The following is a 25574-nucleotide window of genomic DNA, read 5'->3' as shown; positions in this document are numbered from 1 at the left end:
TGTGTGTGTGTGTGTGTGTGTGTGTGTGTGTGTGTGTGTGTGTGTGTGTGTGTGTGTGCGCGCGCACATGTGTGTGTGTGTGTGTGTGTGTGTGTGTGTGTGTGTGTGTGTGTGTATTTTTATGTGTCTCAGTGGTTGTGTGTGTGTCAGTGCTTCAGTGTGCATGTTAGTGTTTTTGAGGTGGCCTCTGTGTGTGTGTGTGCGCACGTGTGTGTGTCTGTGTGTCTGTGTGTGTAAGCTCTGAGACTCTACCCAGGATCCGCCAGTGAAATGACTTCCAGACCCTCACACATGCTGGGGCTGCTTCGCATTAGAGTGCTCCCCCCCCCCCCCTCCTCCCAGCGGTGCTGCACGTAGTGTAGAGTGATCAGCTCAGCGTTTGGCACATTAGCACATGGAAGGCACCCCCTCAAAGATCATTTGGTTGTTTTAGGAGAGTGGTCGGTTGTGGCTGTTTTTCTCGCCCCATCAGTCTTTCTCAATGCCCTGTTCTGGTCAGACAGTAGTGTCCTTGTGTGCGTGTGCGTGTGCGCGTGCGCGCGCTTGCGTACACAATCGCCTATCCTCAGCAGAACGAACGTCTGATCAGCAGATCTTGAGCTGACACTAAGAAAAAAAAAGGCATAGCCTTCGTTAGCCTAGTGAATGGCTCAAGCGCGGGGATTGAGGTTTCCAAGGTAACGAGACTGTATTTACTGGATGATCCTCCTCATTGAGGGGGAGCTGCTGGGTGACTTAACATTCTAGAATTCACAGAGCAGAGAGGGCTGCAGCCGTCCAGCCCCGAAACAAAGACTCTGACCTCCGTGTGTGGCTAAGCCTCCCATCAGCTGTGGGGAGAAAGATGTTTTTCCAGCAAGTTGCAGAAGTGGGTCAGAACGGCCTTCCCAAGCGGCCCCAATTTCACACTATTCACACTGCTGTTTCATTGCTCCTGCCCATGCTCCAGAGACCTGCAGTCTGTATTAACAGAAGAACTATTTCATTTTGATGCGTTTCATTCACACCTTGCATGCTGTTTTTGCAAACAGAAGCAGAATAATTCAGTAGGATTTGGACCTTATCTGTCTGCTGTATGAACAAAGGGAAGCGGTTGCCTCTTCCTCTCACTGAAGGCATGACGAAGAGGGGTTATGTCCCCAGCACCACATATACTGACAGGGTTGAAGACCGCAAGTCTCCTTCAGTGCGTTTTAAAAGTGTTAATAGTTTTCTAATAGTCAGGCTTTGTTTGGGAGACCACAGCTGGTTCAGTTCAATCCAGATCTGGAGGATAAGTCCAAATCACTTTTAAGTGAAATATGGGAGCTGTGCTGGTCTTCAGAGGCAAACTGAGTATAATGACTTTAAAGGACATTTAAGGAGAGCTTGATTTACTTATCCGACTAAGTTCATGTGTCTCTTATTATGGTGAGCCTGAGTGTTATTGTCCGGTCTCTCCCCAAACACACACTGACACAAAAAGACACTCAACACACACAGAGGTATTCTATTTCTTTCTCTTCCTTATTTCTCTCTCTCTCTCTCTCTCTTTATCTCACTCTCTCACACACTCACCCGCTCACTCACCAACCTTTTCTCTCTCTCTCTCTCTCTCTCTCTCTCACACACACACACACACACACACACAGCATTGGTTAGTGCAGCATGTCTTGTGTAGGTATCTGGAGGATTGTATCTGTACACTCTTGAATGTGTACGAATGGTCCCATGTTGCGTGACATGAAACAAAGATCTGCTTTATACCCTCTCCCCCTGCAGAAAATCGGTTGTGACGGCATCATCGGCTCCTCGGCAAAAGAAGACAGATGTGGAGTCTGCAATGGGGACGGCAAGTCCTGCAAGATCATCAAGGGGGACTTCAATCACACCAGAGGGATGGGTGAGTGAGTGAGTGAGTGAGTGAGTGAGTGAGTGAGTGAGTGAGTGAGTGAGTGAGTGAGTGAGTGAGTGAGTGAGTGAGTGAGTGAGTGAGTGAGTGAGTGAGTGAGTGAGTGAGTGAGTGAGTGAGTGAGTGAGTGAGTGAGTGAGTGAGTGAGTGAGTGAGTGAGTGCGACTGGTGCAGGCAGAGGTGGCCTGTTGGTAGTAGGGCACAGAGTCCTGCGCTGAGGATGCAGCTGAAGGCTCTGTCAACTCAGACCAAGGGAATGGAGCTTCAGAGACCCTGGGTACATTTCAAGCCATTTCCATTGCACAGCACTTTAGAATGTGTTGGGACCTGTGTGTCAGTGTCTGCACTAACTACTCTGTTGGTTTTGGCATCGCTAGTAGGGTGGCCTCTAGCATCTGATCGGATCTATATGTCACTGCATGGGTTGAGTGGCCTCTAGCATCTGATCGGATCTATATGTCACTGCATGGGTTGAGTGGCCTCTAGCATCTGATCGGATCTATATGTAACTGCATGGGTAGGGTGGCCTCTAGCATCTGATCGGATCTATATGTAACTGCATGGGTAGGGTGGCCTCTAGCATCTGATCGGATCTATATGGAACTGCATGGGTAGGGTGGCCTCTAGCATCTGATCGGATCTATATGGAACTGCATGGGTAGGGTGGCCTCTAGCATCTGATCGGATCTATATGGAACTGAATGGGTAGGGTGGCCTCTAGCATCTGATCGGATCTATATGTCACTGCATGGGTTGAGTGGCCTCTAGCATCTGATCGGGTCTATATGTAACTGCATGGGTTGAGTGGCCTCTAGCATCTGATCGGATCTATATGTCACTGCATGGGTTGAGCATTTTATGAGCGGTTCAGATGCTTCATCCTTGACTGCTTTTCCAGTGAAGGGGACGTGGGCTTTTGGTAGATGCATCTCGGGGGAAGCTTTTTAAGTCAAAGTGAGGTTGGCATGGATCAGGCAGTGCTACGCCAGACTCCCACTACAAGAATATCAATCATCCCAAAGCACTTCACCTCCTACACGGACTTCACCTGGAAGCATTCAGTTTCTCAGGCTCCTACTGCTGAGTGTAGCTTCTGCCTTGAAACATTAAGGGTTGATTGACTCTGGTCTCTGTTAGAATATTTGTTGCTAGGTGCAAGAGAAAAATACCTGGAATACCCACATTCAGTGCCTCGAGCTGCCGTTCCAGTAGATCCAGGGCTGTAGCCAGGCAGGTGCCTCTGGATGCACTGAGATGGAAGGTCAGGGTTTAGTGGGGGCAGTACCCAGCACTCAGAGTTTATGGGGGGGTTGGCCCCTGTGTGGCTGAGGGCCCCCTGGGCGACAGCACAGTCAATGGCATTTCCTCTCAGGCTAGAGCAAGTCTGTTTTGACCTCTTGTGAAAATCTCCCAACTAAAGAGCCGTAAGCCGCGCCTCCTGTGAAACACGAGTCCTAAAGTTCAGGCCCACACTGTAGGGGAGGGGGCTTAGCTGGGCCCAAACCGATAGGCACAGCGCCAGCTCACATCTAAGGCCTGCTTGCCATTTTCACTGAGGGAGGAGAGCCAGAAACACAAGCTGCCAGGCATTAATCAGCACACAGAAGTCTTTTATTCCATTTGAATGGCTTGCCCCAAAGCCCCGCTGAGCTCCTCGAACGTACACTGAACAAAGATGGCGATCTGATTGTAATTTCATTCACCACCAGAAGCTGTCTCTGCCGTCTAATCGGCTTTCTTCAAAGAAAGAAATCATTATCTTCAAAGAAAAAGACTTTTGCCCTATACGAGAAACCTATTTGTTGCTATTTGAAAAAGACACACCTTTGCTGTCTTTTATTTTCCTCTGTTGGTATCGCTAGTCAGATGTGAATGTGTGTGTGCGTGTGTGTTTGTTTGGTTTGTGCCTTTGATAGTGTTTAAGAGGGAAGATTCCCATACATTTCATTTCAGAGACTGTTTAAGGGACTGTAGGAGCACAATGACCTGTGCGTGCGTGCGTGCGTGCGCTTATCTACATTTGATTACATCTAGATTTCTCTTACTCCTCTTATTATCAGGTAGACTGTTTTAGAGATGTAGAGAGCACCATGACCCCATGAACATGACCAAGCTCTTCACAATGGTACTCTGATCCTCAGTTAGCCATAGCCATTGTTAGAAGGTTTCTACATGTATGGTGTCAAAGCCCAGGGCAAAGCCTGAGTGTCTCTCATGTGTGATTCCTGAATGTTCCGTCCTTTGTCTCCAAACGCCGGTAGAGGACCGTGCCAGTCTTTTCTCCAAACGCCGGTAGAGGACCGTGCCAGTCTTTTCTCCAAACGCCGGTAGAGGACCGTGCCAGTCTTTTCTTTGTGGGTCCTCCTGGGAACTGGAATGAAAAGGAGACCTGTCGGTGTGTCAGTGGAAGCAGAACGGTTACTTAACCTTGCTGCTCCCGTTTTAAAGACGAGGGAATTTTTTTACAAGAGGCTGACTGCCTTGGAAGAGCCCAGATACATCACACATTAAGACAGCTGGCTTTCCGACAGTCTGACTTGATTAAGGGCCTGGAAGTTTAGTTGTTTTTTTTCAAGCGTTGCCAGTGCTCCTTGTTTGACTCGAGCAGCTCGCTTATTTGAAACATGCAGAGACCAGGATTTTGTAAAACATTGTTTAAAAGGTTTTAAGAATGGGTGAGGGCACAGCTGCTGGCTGCGATGCCTGTGACCTTTCACTCCATCACCAGGGGAATCCAGAACGTGGCTCCATAGACTCCATAGAACGTAAAATACACATGGAGACTCCATTCTCTTTCCACGTGAGAATTAAGTCATTAACCAGTTCACATCCAACTCAATGTAAAGGGCGAGAGAGCTCCTTTTGACTGAGCACATCTTTTATTAGATGTAGTGATCCTGTTGGTTGTATAATGAAACTTCTAAACGACTTTAGATAGCAGTGGGGTAGGGTTTGTAATGTTTTTTTTTTTGGTCCTACCACAGATGATGCTGTGCTCAAACTGGATGCTGGTACAAGGTGTGCAGGGAAAGGGATGGTGTTGCAGGTGTCCTAACAGAGTAGAAATTGGTGTTTTAAAGATCCTTTTTGACATGTTCTCGTTTTCCACTTAAAAACCAGTAACAGGCTGGCAGTGGTTGATCCTGGAGCACAGCATGGGTGAGTCCAAAGATGGCATGGAATAGAATAGAGTGGAGTCGGGGCCAGTGAGAGGAACCGAGCACCTAGATGTGTGAGAGTGGGAGAACAAATCACTATGGCACTGTGCATTTACTGAACCGCTTCACGTTTGTCAACGTTTCTGCTTTGATGTAATGCTCTCCCATAAAGGTCAGCAGTAGATTTCCTATAGATCTTTAAAATTCAGAGGATTCCCCTTTTCTGCCATCTTGGCATGCAGAGAGCTTTGCTGGCCCACAGCACCCCTATTACTCTGGGGTCAAATTGGACTGACCCTGTTCTCAGATAGAGCCCTCTTTTGAAGTGGTATCATCCTTTAGCAATTACGTGAGGTCTGAGTGGACGAGACGGATCTTCCTGCACTCCCTCCTTAATCTGGGATTACTCTGCTCTTTACTGTCTGTGGGTGAGTGTTCTCCGACAATTGTGTTCTCGCTTTTTCTTTTTTTTCATTTTTTTAGTGTGCGTCTCTCGTTTTAATAAATTGTATGTTGGAGCCGCAGGGGCAACTTTATGTGCAGCTATAGTCACTGGTGGGTACTGTAAACAAAAGAGCCGCTTTGTTTTAGCATTACTGCCCAAACACAGAGTGGTACCATGCCCCAAAAGGGTATTTGTGTGTGTGTGTGTGTGTGTGCGTGTGTGTGTGTGTGTGTGTGTGTGCTTGTGTGCGTATGCACGTTTGTGTATGTGTATGTGTATGTGACTGAGTAGCTAGCCTGGGTCTAATCAGAGCTTGCTGTCTTCTGCACAAGATCCCTCAGATATGACGTTGTATAGACGCCCCATAGCAGTCCCCACCGAAGCTCCATATGGAATCACTCCCCATTTATTCTCACAGCAACACCAGTCTTTCAGCATGTGCGCTCGCTCGCTCGATACGTGGTGAGAATGTGTGTGGAGTGGACCCCACTATCAGGCCGTGAGTCCTCCTGGTGGCACAGCCTCCTGTTGCTGGCGCGGTGCTTTCATCACTGGCCTTCTGCCAGCCTCCGCTCGTGTTCACAGCCAGAGGATGAATGATGAGCCTGGCCCCCGGGGGCCTTTAACAGGGCCCGACCTGGGCTCTCCTCACCAGCCCATTTGAATGGACAAGGGGAATGATTGAGACTGACTGGGTGCAGATAGGACATGAGTGTCTCAGCTTAGCACAGGTCTTGTAGAATTACACCCTAACATGACACACACACACACACACACACACACACACACACACAGAGTAATCACATATAACATGTATAATGACATTCAGATTCCTACAAGCCTATGACCCACTGACGACCTCTTTATTGCCGTCCCTTTATTCCCACAGGTTACATTGAGGCGGCCATCATTCCAGCGGGCGCTCGGCGAATCAAAGTCGTGGAGGACAAGCCATCCCACAGCTTCCTGGGTAATTACATCTCTGGTTCCATTCTAGACCTCCAAATGAGACGCAGTCCCACTGAAACCAGCTCGGTCAAATGGCTGTTCGTACCAGACCAGACCGGCTCCTGCCCTCTCGCTCTCTGATGACTGGGGCAGGCGCTCTCTTCTGTTGACCACTTGTGTAAATGACGAGTGACCGTCTCAGGGTGTGCGTTTGTTGTTGTTGTTGTGCAGTGGCTCCGCACACTCCTCTGTGAGCCATGCGGGAGCTTTTCCACATTCCAGCCGCCGATCAATCTGTTTGGGTTCCGAGGAAGTGGGAGTGATGGAATGTCTGGAGATAGATTTATAAAGGCTGCGCTCTGTGCTGTGCATGTGCATAGCTACTCTCATGCTATTGGGTGCGTGTTGCTGAAACGTGGGGAGCACTAATGTGTGAACACGCATCTGGTGAAGTCCAGCATTGTAATGACTGGACACAGACTGGACACAGACACAGAGTGGACACAGAGTGGACACAGGGCTGTTTTTTTGGAATCCGCGTGCATAGCTGCAGGAAGCGACTTGAAAGCAAGCTCCTCCCTGTGAGATGTTCCATCTGTTCCACCGGGCAAACAAACAAACAAACAAACACACCACGTCTCTGTTTGCCCCCTCTTTTCTCTCTCCACACTCCAACAATAGTAAACAGCTAATCCCTGCTATTACAAATGTATATCTGCAAAGACATGGTAGCACAAGACAGAAAGACTGTTTCAGGAGGCAGCAGCATAGTTGGAGGAACAGACTGGTACATTTACGTTCAGTGAATAGCATGTGTTCTACTTATATGCAGATTCAAGCTATTGATAGATTGGTAGTTAGATCATTTGAAGTATTGTCAGAAGGTTGTCTCATTCCGACCATTATCATTGCTGTCTTAACAGTCAATATCTCAGGAGTTTAAGTTTTGATACATGTACAAATAATGTATGTAGTTTCTTACACAAATACACATATTTCAACACTGAACATGCAATTGGACACGTTACCCAAGGTGTTAGACATCTTTAATGGCGAATGTCTTTTCACAGCTGTATACTGTGTCAGGCTCCGGATCTTATCTGAATGTACTATCATGTCAGCTGTGTCCCACATGGACCTCTTCTGCTACTAAATAATCAGTCAGGCAGAACAGCCAGCCGCAGGGGAAGTTCCATTTCATGGTAAAGCATTGGAAACAAAGGTGTCAAGATCTTGGCCCTGACGGCAATGTTTAGCGATGCTCCTAGTGAACTGATGTTATATTTACAGCTGTTTATGTGTTACACGTAACCCACACATGCAACATATTATTCATTCCGAGGGTAATAAACTGTTGCCAACACTCACTGCATGTATAGATATTTATAACGCGGTATCTCTGGCCAGTGTGGACATATGGGGATCATAGATTGTATAGGTGCCTTTTAGTTACATCATAAGCTCAGCAAATTGTTGTCATATGCTACAAAATAGAATTTCTTCATCTTCTGTTGATATTAACAGTAATCTGTACACTGCTGTTATCTGTTGAGGCCCTGAAATACAATGAAGTCATTCTGACGCATAGCCTTATTGCCTGTGCGCCAGACTGCATCCATTAACACACCAGTAATCTTTCTGCTTTGGCCAACACAGCGCTGAAGGACTCAAGCAAGAGATCCATCAACAGCGACTGGAAGATTGAGCTGCCGGGGGAGTTCGAGCTCGCCGGCACGACGGTCCGCTACGTGCGACGGGGACTGTGGGAAAAGATGTCTGCTAAGGGACCCACTAAGACACCTCTACACCTCATGGTAAAGCCATTAGCTGGGGCGGGGGGGGGGGGGGGGGAGGCGAAGAGCGAGCATGTGCTCAAGCACGGAGGCATGCCCTCTCCCCGTTTATTTTCCTTCTAAAGTCGTGGGAGGATTTCCGTCTGTGTACATTAACGCTCATGCGTCGAGTGGAAAAGGTATTTATGTACGGGAGACGTTTTTGAGAGAGGTTACGTTGGTCTTTGAAAGAACCCTGTTGACCCCGGTGCTGAGCTCAGAGGGTTGGGGAACTGGAGGACACGTGCAGGGCACAGATGAGTGCACTTGAGTGCCGTTTGGACGTCAGAAAGACAGACTGTGCTCGGTCCAGGGTAAACAGGCAAAACAGTCTCTCAGACACCACAGCCTCATCATTTTGGGGCAATAATTTCACGATTTTGAGCCGGTTCCATGCTTGACCTGGAGCCTTCAATTCCAGGGGAAATCTGGAACACATTTCTTACTTTCCTTGTGAAACGTATGGATCTGTGTTTCGGCATGACATCATGTTTCTTCATAGTTTTCTAAAACCTGCACATAATGGGTAAAGATGAAACTGAATCCTTTTAGCACCTTGTTTCACTTAAGATCTTCCATATAGCTGGACCTGGTCAAACATAGGAGATTCAAATCAGTGCTCTTCTCACCCACCCCAGCTCCAAAAGATCCTTAAAGAAAAAGTCTGTTAATGAAGGAAGCCTCAAGGCAGTCAAAGAGATTACAATTAACCTAATTAAGAAACGAAATCAGCCTTCAGTGTCTGCCAAGTAAAGAGAAAAAAAAACCGTTTGGATCCCAGTCACTTGACTTCAAACAGCCCAAGTGTTTTCATCCCTGCAGAATATTTAGCTAAATTGCAGGCGAGCCTGCAGGCTCTAGTGGAAGCTATGACGCTAAAGCCTGACCTTGAATGAATGCTCAGGCTTGTGCAGAGAAATCTGCTTTTCCCTGGCTTTGACTGCTCACAGAACTAGCTGCAGTGTCCCAGTAGGGCTTCCGTAGCTATATGATGTTCTAACTCTCCTGCTCTCTTACCTTCACCCCATTGTGTGCCTTATGGGCTAAAAGGATCTTTGCAGTAACCTAAAGAACTTTCAAGACTAAGGATGTTTTTTGTGCCATATCTGCAATACATGCTTACATTTGAACATCATGAAAATGCCAAAAAAAAGCTTCAATAGTTGAAGCTGGTCTAGCTATAAGAGCAAGTTTCCCTGAAATTCTATTTCTGAATGTTTGTGAATGCGCTGTCCAGGTGCTCCTGTTCCATGACCAGACGTATGGGATCCACTACGAGTACACCGTGTCTCTGAACCAGTCCCAGGAGAACATCAGCGAGGTGCAGCCCCAGCCGGAACATCTCTATCTGTGGACCCACAGCAGCTGGGAGGGCTGCAGGGTCCAGTGTGGTGGAGGTTAGTCTGTTCTTGGCATCTTTCCCCTAAAAAAAGCTTTTCATACAGGGTCTTTTAAAAGCTAATGGTTAGGTAAACTCTTTTACTCAAAGGAACTATCTAAAAAAAGGTTCTTCAACAGAAAAATCATGAAGCTTTGTAGAAGAACCATTGGCTTTTCTCCATGGAGTGAGGGAGTGTATTGTTTTCTCCTGAATATTCACTTACTGTTGATGAGGAAATCTGGGTGTGGGACAAATGAAGATGGAGAACTGGAAATCATGATGCTTACCAAACAAACAGATGTGCCAAACCATTACTGAAATTGCTGCCCTGCTATCTCAAAAAACCTGATTCCGGTGAAAGAGTTTGTGGAAAAGAAAGGCTGCTGTCCTGAAGCAAGTTTTTTGGATGGGTGTTTCTCTGACTGCTCTTGTGGTCTCTGAGCATCTAGCAACTTAATTATTTGTTTATGTATGATTCAATGCCTGACTTCTAGCTGATCTGAAAAGCTGAATTCTCACGCAGTGTTCTCATTAAGTTTCCACTGCCTGTAATTGAATCAAGCCGCTGCTGATTTGATATTGGATTTAATAACTTTGGATTGAATACTGGCAGGATGTGGGCCCTTTGTCCGCAGGCTTTCATGGGTGTGACTGCGCTTGTGTGTTTCTCTGGTAGACAGCTGCTTTCTGTTGAGCTTCCCAGACAGTTAAGAATTCGTATAAAATTTATATGCGTGTCTTGCAAGCATTTGAGAGGGAATAAATGATTTTTCTTTTGATAAAAGGCAGCGGAGCGCCAAGCTTCTCCCCCCAAACGGAATGTGCTTCCCAACCAATGTTCAAATATTCATTTTGGTGAGGACACGGACAAACTGATCGTTCCTTCAGTCTTTAAAGGCATCTCTGCACGACCTTGACTGGAGCGAAATGGACAAAAGAGAACGGATGTCTTGGGGAGTCATTCAGCAGGGGGTGCTAATGGTTCTGAGGGTCCGGCGCGTAGTGAATCGGAACCCAAGGCTCTTGTCTCCTTCCGTCCGAGTCGAGGCTGCTGTTTTTATTCTGCCCGTGGAATCTGGAATGTGTTGCATATGTGCAGCGTGCTGTTGCGCTAATCTGGAGCTGGCGTGGTCCTCAGTCTCTGGGCAGTGGCTGCGTGGTCCTCAGTCTCTGGGCAGTGGCTGCGAGGTCCTCAGTCTCTGGGCAGTGGCTGCGAGGCTGCACATCAAACAGGTCAGGAGAGAGAGAGAGAGAGAGAGAGAGAGAGAGAGAGAGAGAGAGAGAGAGAGACCTTTACTCGACTCCTTCTCCTAATCATCCGACCGAGCGCACACAGATATCAGTTTGGGCTGGCACAGAGATAGACCCGCTCACACCCCATTTAAATAGCGACTCTGCAGTCCGCTTTGAGACAAATATGAGGTGTGTGCAAAATCTTTTAAGTTTATTTCTCAAACTTCTGATATTTTAATGCTCTTTTAAAAATGATGTTAATGACTTGTGTTGGATCATCACGTCTGTAATCGCCTGAGACATCCTCTAAAAGCATCTTTTAAATCTAGCCTGCTGTTATTTATGGGCTGTTGGGAGGCATCTAATTGGCAATTGTTGTGAAATAATAAGTACGAGGGAATGACTCTCAAAGGGTCGGAGACAGCCCAGGGACTCCGTCAGCGTGGCTCTAATTGTAACGTAAACTGCGTTGGGACATCACTGATTTCCTAAGACTACAATGAATGATCGTCCTTGTGCTTTTGGATGTGGCTCTCAAGTTGTTTAGAAATTTCATGCAGACGCTTAAGTGTTGGCCAACAGCAACTTGTCGAGATGGAACATACTTCTGAGTTGCCGTGGTTTCCATAAATCATTGTTCCTTTGCCGTAACATTTCAGACATAGACTAAACAGCACAAAGAGATTCCTTGTTGAATGGGGAGCACAATGATTCTCTCTGTAGAGCTTGAAAGAGAAGCAAGCTGAAGCCTAGCGCTGCTCCTCTGCTTTGTCTTCTCTGACGTGGAATTCATTACAGTCTAGCTGTGCTTGGATGCTCCTGTGTCATAAAGGCTTAAGGTTTGACCTTCGCCAGCAGGCTCTATGTCTACCACCTGCACTGAATGTATAGATACTAAATACAACCCCCCCCCCCACACACACACACACACACACACACACACACACACGCACACACACACTAACCATGTAACCGATAGAGCTGCATGTAAAGCTCTTTGAATAATATTTCACCCCCTGCATTCAAGTTGGTTTGCCCCAGGTGGCTTCGCAGTATGGGGACAAGATTTGGACTGCATGGTTTGTCTTGGCACATTCATCACAACAGAAAATGAATGAACTAATCCTGTAGCCTGGCACGCTGCCTTCGTTTTAAGCTAAGAATGCTTTTAAGGGCCCTTTTTTGAGCCACGTTTCACATTGTGCATAAGGGTCATTGCTTCACCCCAGTACTAATTTGGTCAGAGTCCAGTTGACCACTAAAAATAGCCCTGTTTGCCATTGAGGTCATTACTTCTAATTAACTGTGTTTTATTCTGTAATTGCCTCTCAATTAGACAAGGCTCTGATGCAGATCAGGCAAGGGTTAGCTGGAGCTTTGTTCAATCTTGGCCAGTGGGTTAGCTGCAGCACATGATACCGTGCATGTTCTGGAATAACCTGTGTCTGAGAACACACTGTTTTCCATTACCTCAATATTATTCAAAGACTTAAATAGATGAGCACATGTGAACTGCTTGAGTTGGTTCAAATGGTCAAAAACTTCATTTGATTGGATAATTGTTCATCATGTTCATGTTTGTGGTATCTAAGTAACTAAATCGAACTCATCTAAAGTAAATGATTGTATTAATACATTAAGGTCTGTTTGTCTTGATTTCTTTTTTTTCTTGTTGATGTCTTCAGGCGAGAGAAAGACGGTTGTCTCCTGCATGAAGCTTCTCAATAAGTCCATGACCCTCGTGAATGACAGCCACTGTCTACCCGAGAACCGACCAGCGCCTCAGATCCGGCACTGCAACACCCACCCCTGCCAGTACCGGTAAGAGCCCAACCAGCCATGACATTCATTCAGCAACTACCTCCAGAACCTCAGGTGCACTACAGTAACTGGAGAACCTCAGGTGCACTCCTGTAACTGGGAAAATGCTCATCGTTCACCTCGGTCCCATTTGCTCATTTGTGAGGGAGAATTTTAAAGATTATTTTCTATTAAAAAAGAGGGTCATATATCTCAGTTAGCGGAGAGGGGTGGTCTGCTGTTATGAAAGTTTGCATGTTGCCACTTATTGGAGTATTCTAGCCTTGTCTTCAATAAAGCCAGCAGTTGTGAACATTATTAAATAAGGGCCCTGCTCCAAACCAAACTTAATAAAGTGTGCGGTGTGCTCTGGCTTTCTTCATATGTTCTCTTAGAGACTCGTGTCTGAAAATATCTCTTTTATGCTCAGTTTTGATGCAATTAAACGCTCATTCAAAGTTTTATGCTCAGAGCATCGTTAAGTTGTGCACTGACGAAGCTTGGCAGTCTTACCTAAAGGCCAATTGAGGTGTGTGTGTGTGTGTGTGTGTGTGTGTGTGTGTGTGTGTGTGTGTGTGTGTGTGTGTGTGTGTGTGTGTGTGTGTGTGCTTTGTGTGGGCCCATGTCCTTCTCCTCTGCGCTCCCGTTGAGCCCCTGTCATGCCGGCCCTCCCTTAGACAGCGCTTGTTTGTGTGCAGCTGGATGGCCCTGGCAGTGGGGAAGAGGAAACATAAAAATCTCATTTGAGGCTCAAATGAATTGCAGGAGTCGGCTCGACCGTCCACGGTCCGGAGAGAGATAACGGCCTGATTTAAGAAACAGAAAGAGAGCGAGGCAACAAGGCACAGCCGTTCACTTAACTGGCTAATGGCTCGCTTTTGTAGATGCCTCTGAGATATGTTGAGGATTCAGCATTCGCTAAGGTTGCAAGAGATCACAGAGGTGTGATAGACATTATTATGGGCTCATTCTGCATTCGGCTGACCTGACCCAGAGTTTTCCCAGGCTCCCCTGGTTGCACTGTTGGCTGGATGTGTTGGTGTAGCTGGTGGTTTTTAGGTGATGTGAAGTGCTGCAGATAAGCAACAGATTTAAGCCTGTGAGATTGTTTCCTGGCTCTCACCGAGGATGGTCTGACTCAAGTCTCACCCAAGCTCCTGGCATCTGAATAGTATATTCAGACACGTATAGGAGCTTCAGATAAGTGTGTGCCAAATTACTAAATGTAAATATACTTTTCCTGCTGTGTGATTGGCTGTTGGACCTTTTCTGTTTGGCTGTGTGCTCGCGATGGCTTTTAGCGGCTGTGGGCTCTCCCTCAGATCTTTAGTGACAGATGTGTGCGGAAAGCTTCCCAGACTTAGCTTAGCTAGTCAACCTTATTTATGTCTTCCCTCACAAAGTTGCCGAACCATTAATTCTCCGTGCTTCAAAATCATTAGTGAAGATCCACAGATGCACCCGATTTGTGCTCCGTGGACTCCAGAGCCCTGGTAATGAGAGGAAGCACGCTGGACCTGTGGTGAAGACCACCAGAAAGGAGCTTCCACGCTTAACACGCTCCTCTGAAGAAATAGAAGAAAACCCTCCAGCCTTTTGGAGTTCTAAGACCCACACACTTTATCAGTGCATTTCGATTTCAGAGAGAGCATGACTTCCTAAATCCCCCAGATGTTCCCGCACTACTCTAATACTATGTCCATGAAGCAGTCGATGGTGTATATTCTTAAAACCTTTGCATTAATTAGCAGCTGGTTGAAATGTTTTGTAAAAACCACAGTACCTTTTGACATTTATATATTCTGTTGCACTCAAGCCTAATTTGCATTGCATCCTAATGGGTGTCGTTAGTAGCAAGCCAAACGATGTGTTTTTGTGCCTTTGGAGCAGCCTCCTCACTGTGGCACTGTTGGCCTCTGTTGAAGTAGAGGCTCGGCTCTCAAAGGTTATTTCTGACGCTGCTAGTGGGGGGTTTGTTTCAGCCACAGGAGATTTGCACCCAGGAAAATGTGCTGCGTAAGCATGACATTGGAGAAAGGGTCTTTTCTCTGCTGTTCTCTGCTGTTGTTGTATGCCTCATTCTGTATGTGTCTGTCTGTCTCTCTCTCTCCCTCTCTCTCTCTCTCTCTCTCTCTCTCTCTCTCTCTCTCTCTTTCTCCCTCCCTCCCTCCCTCTCTCTCTCTCTCTCTCTCTCTCTCTCTCTCTCTCTCTCTATACTGCCTGCTTCATCTCTCTCTCTCTCTCTCTCTCTCTCTCTCTCTCTCTCTCTCTCTCTCTTTCTCTCTCTCTCTCTCTCTTTCTTTCTCTCTCTCTCTCTCTCTCTCCCTCTCTCTCTATACTGCCTGCTTCATCTCTCTCTCTCTCTCTCTCCCTCCCTCTCTCTGCATCCATCCATCTCTCAGCTGGGTGACCGGTGAGTGGGGCAAGTGCTCAGTGACGTGTGGGAAGGGCTTGCAGCTGCGTGACGTGATGTGTGTGCACCAGCTTCAGAACGGCTCGTACGTCAACACCCGAGACCTTTACTGCCTCGGCGGCAAGCCCTCGGCCATGCAGGGCTGCGACGGACGCGACTGCCTCACCGCATGGGAGGCGTCAGAGTGGTCAAAGGTGCTTTCTTCTAATCTCAGTAGACAAGGTGGAATATGGTTGTATTGTATGAAATGTGGAATACGGTTGTATTGTATGAAATCTAGTTTTTTTCATTTTTGAAGGGAGCTGTTTGCTCTGTAGCTGGTTTCAGCGTTTGTGAAAGTGTATTTAATTTGCCCTGTTGAGGGCAGTGTGGCCTTTTCTCAGTTTCTCTGTTTCTCCCTCTCTCTCTCTCTCTCTCTCTCTTTTTCTCTTTCTGTCTGTCATTCTGTCGACATTACTCTCAGTTCATTAGAGTTAATAGTAAGAGATCCAGCTAATGGGTCCCCGCAGGAGCACCTTGTTAAATAAGTAATGTCCTCTCCCCTGTCCCCTCCACGCAGTGCTCGTCAGACTGTGGGCGCGGGACGCGGAGACGCACTGTCACCTGCACCAACCCTCAGGGCCGCTGCGACCCCGTGTCCCGACCGGGGGACGAGGAGGCCTGTGAGGACCACTCCAAGTGCTACGAATGGAAGACTGGAGAATGGTCAAAGGTACGGTCTGCCGTCGACGGGCGGAAGAAGATGTTTTGAACCTGCTTGTCAGCCTTATGACATTTCATACTGCTTCCTGTTGTAGGCTGTAGCAGGTTGCTCACTGACACGACTGAATTAGTAGGCCGTGGTTATTCTCTGTTGTTACATTCGTTCTTGCATTTGACATTGTGGAAATCCACCCTGACTTGTCACGTGCATATATGCGCCAAAGCGCCCTGCATTCTTAGGCACAGATTCTCCATCAACTTATAGAGGGTGTTCAGCACACACACACTCTGACAGTGGGCGAATGAGGATGGAGCACTCGCGTGCCGTCACAAGCACCCACAGCACTGAAAACACACCGGACAGATACATGCTACCAGTAGTCATTACTGGAATAGTCATCTCTCTCTGACAGCCTTGCCAATGATATCGAGCGCCCTTTCCCAATCAGGGGTTTGTCAGCTATTATGTGGGAAGCTTGTCTCTCCCTCCATCTCCCTCTTAAAAAAAAAAAAAAAAAAATCCATATATCCCTCGCCAGCTCATTAATCTACATTTTTTTTGAGAAAATACAAAAAGAGAAGAAAGGAGAGATCCTTCCAGCCAGATGTCCGTTTCCACACGATTGACTCGCTGCCGCTCTGCCATGCTGTGGCACACGCAGACATGGTGGCACTCCTGACACAGGCGTGGTGCCAGTCCTGACGCAGGCGTGGTGACTAATTGCTGGGCTGCACCTGTCTGTTGCAGTAACTGGCTGGAGGAGTTCCTCTCAGGAGTCGCTCTCCAACTGCCTGCTGCCAGGATGCCTGCTTTGAAGTGACGTCTCAACCACTCTCTCTGTTATTCCATGCGTGGTCTCCTTTTTTCTTTTTCTTTTTCCTCCCAATCACTAGTGGTTGATGCATTGTTTGATCTGATATAAAACATATTCTGCACCTTTTGAATGATTTTGATAAGTGCAGGCACTTCTTTGATACTGTAACAGCGTGACTTGTTCTTCCAGCAGTGAGCTGTCAGTTTGTGCTGGTGTCATGTCCTTTGTAAACAATGTACCGCCTTCACATCTTGTCCTGCTATTAGAATGGAACCTACTCTCTAGTCTACACCATATCATGAATTAGCATTCGCCGATCTAACTGAAAATTTTTGTGAAGGAACATTTAAAAAGGAGCAGGATATTGTTTGATACTAATAGTTGGGTACAGTTCCACAATTAGTTTTCTGCAATATCCATGCTATTTCTCCAATATCCATGCTATTTTGGACTTTTTCCTGCCTTATATAGCCTTATATGCCCAGCATTCCTCAGAATGACCTTACATACCCAGAGGTGATCGGGTTCCAGTGTATTGACAGTGAGATGCACTGGGCTGGAGCACATCTGCGCCTATGCCCCTGCTGCTGCTGGGGTTTGGTGGAAAGCCGGTTAACTCCATTCCATGGAGCTGGTTATCCATCGTGGCTGTCACCAGCTGCTGCCTGTGCCTGCACCAGGCTGACTGCCACTGCCAAGAGCACAGATCACGGCTGCTTTTCCCATCTCTCTCTCCCCATGCTTGCCGCACCCCTGAGGATTCTGGGTAATCTCGTAGAACAACATGGCAGCGGTTACTTTTCAGCGCGCTGCGGTAATAAGCATCTACTTACTCGGCAAAAAAACCTCTGACAGGGACCGGGGACAGTGTGAATCCAATTTCTCATTAAAGCTGTTAAACAAGGCAGTCGCCAGACTCTTTAAACACTGCTCTGTCTGTTGAGGAGGGAAACAACCAGACTCTTTAAACACTGCTCTGTCTGTTGAGGAGGGAAACAACACCACTTGCCAAGCATGTTTAATCCTCGCCAGGCCCACAAGTCAACTGCATTTTCACAAAAAGGTTAAACATGTACAGTAAGAGCACAAAATGGCCAAATCAACTAATCCGTCACATTAAGCCTGCAGCCTGGTGTGTACAGTTTTGTTTGAAGTGAAGTGACTGCAGTCTTCAGGTCATTGCTGGCAGTAACTCACTGACATCTAAAGAGCACTTAATCTCCATCGGTCACAGAGGTTTGAGAGTGACAGCCCTGCCTGGAAAAAGCACTAACAACTCGGCTGGATATGCTCTTAACTTTATTACCTGTTTTTGCTGTGCTTTTTCAGAAGTAAAAAACCTAAAAGGTGTGCACAGATAGCTTGTTCCTCTAGAAACAACTTAGCCGTTGTGCCATAGCTCTGTAACAGAGCTTCAAATGACATTATATTTGTGCAACTGGCTCTGATGAAATCTCTCAACTGAAAGCCTGTATCAGCTTACACTGTGGGGTCTCAGTGCAGACATTTAAAAATCACGTAATCATTCTTGCACAGGATCATAAAATGGAGACTGCTCTCGACCCAGATGTCATTTTTTGACTTGCTGAGATTCTTATGTTCGTGCTTGGTGACTACTTGGTACTATTTGTGTGGTTTTTTTTTTCTCTCTCTTTGTTGATGAATGACTTTCAAGAGCCCCTAGCAGGCGTGAGCCTGAAGGACAGCCCAACAGGGGGAGCAGGGAGTCGTGAAACCCCCCCCCCCTCAGCGAAAAAGGAACTGGAAAACTCTGAGCTTTATGCCTCCCTGTGCACGCTGGCCGACCGTGGGCGCACTCACCTCTCAACCTGCCGCCTCGCCCGCACATCTGCTAAAGTCGTCGGGGAGAGATGGAGACTGCTGAAAGACTCACCAAGGTCGCGCGCGCCACTGGGAGCCAAAGTCCGTGTGTCAGGGCTGAAGGGGCCACGGCTGAAGGGGGCCACGGCTGAGGCAAACAAAGCTGTTAAGAGCTAATCACATTGTGGGGCCCGGGTCCATGTGACGTCATTGGCGCTGATTAAAAAAGTGAGCGGGCTCTTGTTGAGGAGTGGACCACATATGGTTCTGTCACCGTCTCCAGATGACAACCCTTGAGTTCAAACAAGCTTGTGTGTGATACTCCAGGGGGAGGGTGCCCTCCTTTTAAAGGACTACAAATCCAACCAGAGATAGAAAACATGGTGCAGATAAAACCCCAGCAGAAGGTAGCGAAACTATCCATTGCTTTCACCAGGAGGCCATGATCTATCTGTATCCCTGATTCCACAATAGAGTAGTGGTAAAATCAAACCATTTGTTTTTCTAGAAGGCCATGGAAGAATCAGAGTTCTAATTGGATGCCAAGACTGTCCTTGTAATGCAGCTCGTCATTGCATGTCTTAAAGGCCAGCTTGGGCTGGATTGGGTCCTGTAATAGCAGTGGCAGTATTAATGATCCCTTTGAGAATGTTCTGATCGGGGATTAGAGGAGATTACCGAATAGGGAATCGGCATTCGACCAGTGTGATTTATGCCGTGGTGTGTGTGTGTGACCTGTCTGCAAACTGGAGATAGTTATATTGACTTGGATCCTCTGCGACTGCAAATAGGATATAAAGTGAGATGTTCCATTGCTTACACTCTGGGAAGTTGGATTCAAACGTCATGATTTACAATTATCTGGAAAAGCAACTGTACATTTCAAATTGCCAAAATAAGCAGACTCTTGTGTTGCTCAAGCAGTGGCAGCTGTCGTACGTACGGCGTAAGAATTCTGGGGTGCGAGACGGTGAATGGATGGTCCATGACCCCTCATCGTGAGCCGTTCATCTCGACCAGTCCTCTGTTCTGTCTAACATGAACCCACATGAACCCATTGAGTGCACCAAACACCAACATGCATGACTTTAAACCCTGAAGGTTGTTTTGAATGCAGCTCTCTGCTATGGTGCCTTCATCCAGTCCTGACTTGGACCAGTACGCATATTTGAGCTCCGGCTCCTGTGAGGCACCGTTAGCTTTGATCTGCCATTGGATATTCTCCAAGAGGCCATGGGTCAGAGCTCGTCGTGCGTTAGCGTATGGTGTCAGTCCCCATTAATGATGCATGGACGTCCAGGGGGGGGGCGGGGGGGGTCGGACTTTAGCAGGCCACTGTAGGCTTTTATGCTGACTTGGAGCCGCGCTTTCCACGGCTGACGTTATTTACTACGCTCCAACGGGAGGCCAGGCGGTGAGCAGCCGAGTCGCCGTGCCGATTTGGTTTTCACCACTCCCACTTTTTCCTCGTTCCCTCTCCTCGGCTTAAACACTGTATTGAGATGAAAGGACCTTGGGCTGCTTGTTGTCTGTGAGAGCCACACAGATGCACTCCGTCATGTGAGGAAACAGAAGCTGGGTGCGCATCTGTAATAAATGGTGCAGAGCCAATTTCCCCCCTATGGGCCTATTCTGGGTGTTGTGACTTTACTTGGGAGTATTTCATCTAATTGAGTCAGGATACAGTTATGCAGTCATCATTGTAAGTCTCCCACATTGACTGTATTTACCCCTGCCAAGCGCGCGGCATTCATCCTAAACATATCAAGGAGTACGTTTATTAGACAGTATTAAAGTATCACTCTGGTAAGCGGATTCAATTTAGCGCGCCGAGTTATTAGAAAATACTCCCCCAGGGGGGACCGGATCTGTTGTGAGGACGGAGATCACAGACAAACCTTATCTGGATTCTGACTGCTGCCGTAGCTTGTGGGATGCTTATCAAAATGCATTATTCAGCCAATGTTTTTTTCTTTTCTTTTTTTTTCTCATTTCAGAAATCTGCGTGAGGTTAAGGCGTGTCTTTGTCTCCTGATTTAGTGCCTTGTGCTCCGTGCACTGTTGATCATCCTGATCAGTTTTGGTTATGGTTCATGAGCTGTGGAATGATGGTGAAATGTTTGTAATCAGATCATCCTGGGACTTCTCTGCGAGACGTGGTGGGCGTTCACTGTCTAGTCAATGGGATGTCAAGTGGACAAGTCTGCATCTTTAAACCTGACTGGCGTGTGTGAAACCACTAATTGCCTCCTTGCACAGTGGATTGAAAAGTGATTGTTTATATTCAGGCCCTTAATGACAGTTTCATATCCATATTCTATCCATATTCTTTTACTGTTGAGAAACTGGGATTGGTTTGTGTGTTGTACACTCTCCTACACAACTAGTGGAACATTGTGTGCTGCTCATGCTTTGTTTTTGTTTACTGTTGGGCACCATAGTTTGTGAGTGCTTGCATGGCACCATAACAGTTAAAGGTTAAAGACATTACTTGCAGAGTGGAGTTCTTGCATTTCTGAAGACTTAATTGCTCCCATTTAGCTGTTGATTACTGACTGGTGTGGGGAATATTGTACCACAAAATTGTGACGTTGAAAGAGGCTCGGATGGTATCTAGTCAGCATTTGGATAAATAACCTCCATTCATTTTGTATTTATCTCCCTGGAGCGCCTGACATGGCTCATTGCATGTAGCTTGATCATTCAAACATCTTGATGAAATGTGAGACATTTGTTTCAAAGGAAATCATACTGCACTCATCACCTTTTTCAGCTGTAATGAGCTCTCAAGAGTAAATGTAATAATTTTCTCATCGTTAATGTTTACAGCCAGTTGGCTTTAAACATCTTGAAAGCAAGATTTATTTGTAAAACTGGTCCAGCGTTCAAGCAGCGTGCCCTGATGCACTGAATTGGGCCGTATCTTTCACCATCTTTATTATTGATTTGGATCCTAATCTTTTTGCCTCTTCTCTCTCTCCATCTTTATAGGCAAAAGATGAGCTAACAGTCAAATAGACCAGATTAGCCTTCTCCATTTCAGCTGTGAGTGTGTGTGAATTGACTGGCACACTGTGGTTCTTTGCAGTGCTCGTCCTCGTGCGGAAGGGCTCTCCAGTCCCGAGTCGTCCAGTGCATGCACCGCGTAACCGGTCGCCATGGCAACGACTGCCCAGCCGTGCTGAAGCCGCCGGCCTACCGGCAGTGCCACCAGGGGGCGTGCAACGAGAAAGTCAACGTGAACACCATCACCTCCCCCAGACTGGGTAAGAACAGAACTGCTAGCCCCTCAGCCAAGGCACTGTGAGGACTACTGCTTGGGTCTACATTGGAGAACTCTAGGCTAAATGCCGTGCACGTTCTGAGTTATTGCATGAGTCATTGGGAATGGTGAGAAGATAAAGAGGAATAAAAAAAGGTGAGAAGAGAGTGAGAAAGAGGTAGAGTGGAAGAGAGATGGAACAGGGGTAGAGAGCTCGGGAGATGGGCACAACGATAAGAGATGGAGAGAGAGAGAGAGAGAGAGAGAGAGAGACAGAGAGAGAGAGAGAGAGAGAGAGAGAGAGACAGAGAGACAGAGAGACAGAGAGAGACAGAGAGACAGAGAGACAGAGACAGAGACAGAGAGAGAGAGAGAGAGAGAGAGAGAGAGAGAGAGAGACAGAGAGAGAGAGAGAGAGAGAGAGAGAGAAGAGAGAGAGAGAGACAGAGAGACAGAGAGAGAGAGAGACAGAGACAGAGACAGAGAGAGAGAGAGAGAGAGAGAGAGAGAGACAGAGACATAGAGACAGAGAGACAGAGAGACAGAGAGAGAGAGAGAGAGAGAGAGAGAGAGACAGAGAGAGAGAGAGAGAGAGAGAGAGAGAGACAGAGAGAGAGAGACATAGAGACAGAGAGACAGAGAGACAGAGAGAGACAGAGACAGAGAGAGAGAGAGAGAGAGAGACAGAGAGACAGAGAGAGAGAGAGACAGAGAGAGACAGAGACAGAGACAGAGAGAGAGAGAGAGAGAGAGAGAGAGAGAGAGAGAGAGAGAGAGACAGAGAGAGAGAGACATAGAGACAGAGAGACAGAGAGACAGAGAGAGACAGAGAGAGACAGAGACAGAGACAGAGAGAGAGAGAGAGAGAGAGAGAGAGAGAGAGAGAGAGAGAGAGACAGAGAGAGAGACAGAGAGAGACAGAGAGACAGAGAGAGACAGAGAGAGAGAGAGAGAGAGAGACAGAGAGAGACAGAGAGAGACAGAGAGAGACAGAGAGAGACAGAGAGAGACAGAGAGAGACAGAGAGAGACAGAGAGAGAGAGAGACAGAGAGAGAGAGAGACAGAGAGAGACAGAGAGAGACAGAGAGAGAGAGAGAGAGAGAGAGCTCATGTCTGTGTTGGCATCTCCCTGCAGCTGCGCTGACGTACAAGTGCACGGGGGACCAGTGGACGGTGTACTGCAGGGTGATCCGGGAGAAGAACCTGTGCCAGGACATGAGGTGGTACCAGCGCTGCTGCCAGACGTGTAGAGACTTTTATGCCAACAAAATGCCACACAACAGTTAATGACCTCGCAGCAGATGTATAGGGTTGTTTCATTTGACATGTTTTGACTATTTTGAGTGATTTATTATTATTTTTATTATTATTATATAAATTATTGTTATGTCCATTTAATATGGCATAATATCATAAAAGTTCATTTACATGAACATACATTTCAAGTGAGTTCTAAAGCTAATAGATAGATGTTAAGGTTACTTGAAAACTTGTTTTGTTTTGTTTAGTTTAGTTTTAGCTGTAAAACCAAAGTGAGTGACTTCTAGACAGTAGAGGTGACTGTTCAGCCCATCAGGATGGCTGTTGTGCAGTGTGAAAACATTCAGCTGGCCCTGTTCACCGATCACCACTGGCTGGCCAGTAACCCCAAGAATGGGCACTGGAACATCTTTACTTCCCAGATATAAAACAAATGTTTCTTTTTTGTTTTACTGTATGTTTCTTTTCTGTTTTTCTTTAATTTAATTTTTATAAAGAGCCACCATCAAGTAGTTTTACAACTTATGTTGGTAACCTCGCCACCAGTTTTGGTGCTGCTGAACTTATAAAGGTCTATCAAACAAATATGAGCTGAATGATTTTGGTCAAGGAGCCTTGGGCTCCGATGGCTTAGGTGGAAGGGTAGGTCATGTTAGGTGCTTTCCTATGGTGCTCACTACTTTCCTAATTCCTGTCAGGAAAGCAAGTGGTCTAGTATGTATGTATGTATGTATAGTGCTGAAATGGCCCTTTTTTTGTTAAAAAGTGAAATCTGCATTATCGCCTTACTCTTCTTTTTAAATGTATGTATTTACATTTGATCAAAAAGTGGGGCATTGTACCTGTTTAGTTCTGATGCTAGCTAGTAGAGAGAGGCGTATGGAAGTGGAGGCACAACTAAATCCATTGCCTTGAGTAGTAAATCAGTTAATTCATTACGTCTGTTTTTTGCACTCAGTAGACAGTTGTTACTCATGTTACAGAGACAAAATGTCTCCCTGTAAACTAATGGCATTCCCATGACTGCCTGGATTCCCATCAGTCCTGGATAACTCACACTCCCCAAACTGTCCCCTTTAACTAGGTGTGTGTGTGTGTGTGTGTGTGTGTGTGTGTGTGTGTGTGTGTGTGTGTGTGTGTGTGTGTGTGTGTGTGTGTGTGTGTTGAAAGTCCAAGCTTTTTCACGGCTTCTCAGTGTCTCGCTCTGGCTTGTCTGTGGTACACGGCACTGCCTGGCAGGAGACCACCGGGGCTGATGACCAAGAGCCCAGAGTCAACAGTTGGACCACGGCGCTTGCTGATAAACACACAGCTCAGCATATAGACTAAGACTGAGAAAACAGCGCCCCCCACTCCCCCACCCTCCCCCATGCAAGCGCTCGCATCCAGTCCGGCTGGTAGCTAATCAATCCGGCCTAATATTGTTTGCCCAAAGATTCTCAGATCCGAGCGAACAGCAGACCACCCGCTGCGCTCTGTCTCCCTGACGCCCAGAGCCTGGCGTCTCCCAGCGCGAGCTGCCCGTTGCTGCTTCCCAGTGAGAGAGCTCAGGGGATCCTTTAATGTGGAGGGGGGGGGGCTGATCTAACGGGGCCAAGTAAAGGTCAGGTTCTTTATTTTTTTTTTTCTCTCAGAGGAGTTCTTTGAAGGCCTCCCAGCCTTTCTTTTGTGGTGCCAGCGTGCAGGAATCTGTGAACAAGAGCTCTGGGTTAGGGTTAGGGTTAGTGGGAGTGGAGATTCGTTTTTTTGTTTGTTGTTGTTTTTTGTTTCACTCAGCAGAAGTCTAAAATGTGAACATTGACTACAGGCCTGCCTCTCGGAGGTGCTGACCCGACTCATAAAACCTCTGAGTTCCATGTGTGTAGAGGCCCTTGGCACTCACCTCAGAGGGCCCTGGGGCCACAAGTGGTGCTAGACATATTTCACCTCTGTAGAATCTCAGCTCTCAGTGTGTTACATGTTTGTTTTTTTTTGGTTTGTTTTAGTTTTTCCATATGTAATTGTGGACATGACTTTTTACTAGGATTATTTAATACTTAAGATATAGCTACCTTTTTTTTTATTCCTGATTAACTGTCATTGATGGCTTTTGTGTTGTTTGTGTGTTTACCTTCTGTAGTGCCAATGTCTTGTATATTCATGTACTGTATGTTTTTAGTTGCACAGATGTTTTGGTACATAAACTGCCACTATATGCGTTTTAATGGTGCTGATTTTGTTCATCATAAATTTTAAGATGTTATTTCTTTAATAAATGAATGTCTTGACATAAATCAGCCCTGTTCAATTCAGTAAAACTGATAAAAAAAATAGAAAGTAAAAATGAAATGACAGAGGATAAAGTCTTACAGCTCAACTGTAAATTGTTTGCAGGACAATAAATGGAATCTTATTAACATTATGTGACAGTCAGCTAATTTCACCCATTATTCCTGTCCAAGCACCCCTTCTCACTAAGCCCATCTTATCTCACAAAGAAAATCTGGGATCTTCAGTAAGCTTGAACCCTCAACTGCTGACTTGAAAGTCCATGCGGTGCATAAAAATATAATGCAAATCAACGCCCTGATGTGGCAGTCTCTCCAAAAGGTTGTGAGCAGAGCCTGTTGAGC

The 25574-nt window shown here is 46.6% G+C and overlaps 1 protein-coding gene across 1 annotated transcript in view; it reads left to right on the top strand.

Annotated features, from left to right (window-relative positions):
- adamts17 (ADAM metallopeptidase with thrombospondin type 1 motif, 17) overlaps positions 1-25358 on the top strand; it is a 70845-nt gene extending 45487 nt beyond the window's left edge. Inside the window, exons 15-23 of the mRNA XM_012817221.3 lie at positions 1762-1882; positions 6384-6464; positions 8099-8256; positions 9512-9671; positions 12574-12709; positions 15091-15295; positions 15661-15813; positions 21528-21705; positions 22838-25358. Coding sequence (XP_012672675.2) covers positions 1762-1882; positions 6384-6464; positions 8099-8256; positions 9512-9671; positions 12574-12709; positions 15091-15295; positions 15661-15813; positions 21528-21705; positions 22838-22989 — 1344 coding nt within the window. The 3' untranslated portion in view covers positions 22990-25358. The remainder of the gene's footprint in view (positions 1-1761; positions 1883-6383; positions 6465-8098; positions 8257-9511; positions 9672-12573; positions 12710-15090; positions 15296-15660; positions 15814-21527; positions 21706-22837) is intronic.
- The last annotated feature ends 216 nt before the right edge of the window (positions 25359-25574 follow it).

This window comes from Clupea harengus, chromosome 6 (genome assembly GCF_900700415.2).
Source record: "Clupea harengus chromosome 6, Ch_v2.0.2, whole genome shotgun sequence".
Classification (NCBI taxonomy): Eukaryota; Metazoa; Chordata; class Actinopteri; order Clupeiformes; family Clupeidae; genus Clupea; species Clupea harengus.
The sequence above is the reverse complement of the archived record's forward strand: the minus strand, read 5'-3'. Positions and strand labels throughout refer to the sequence as shown.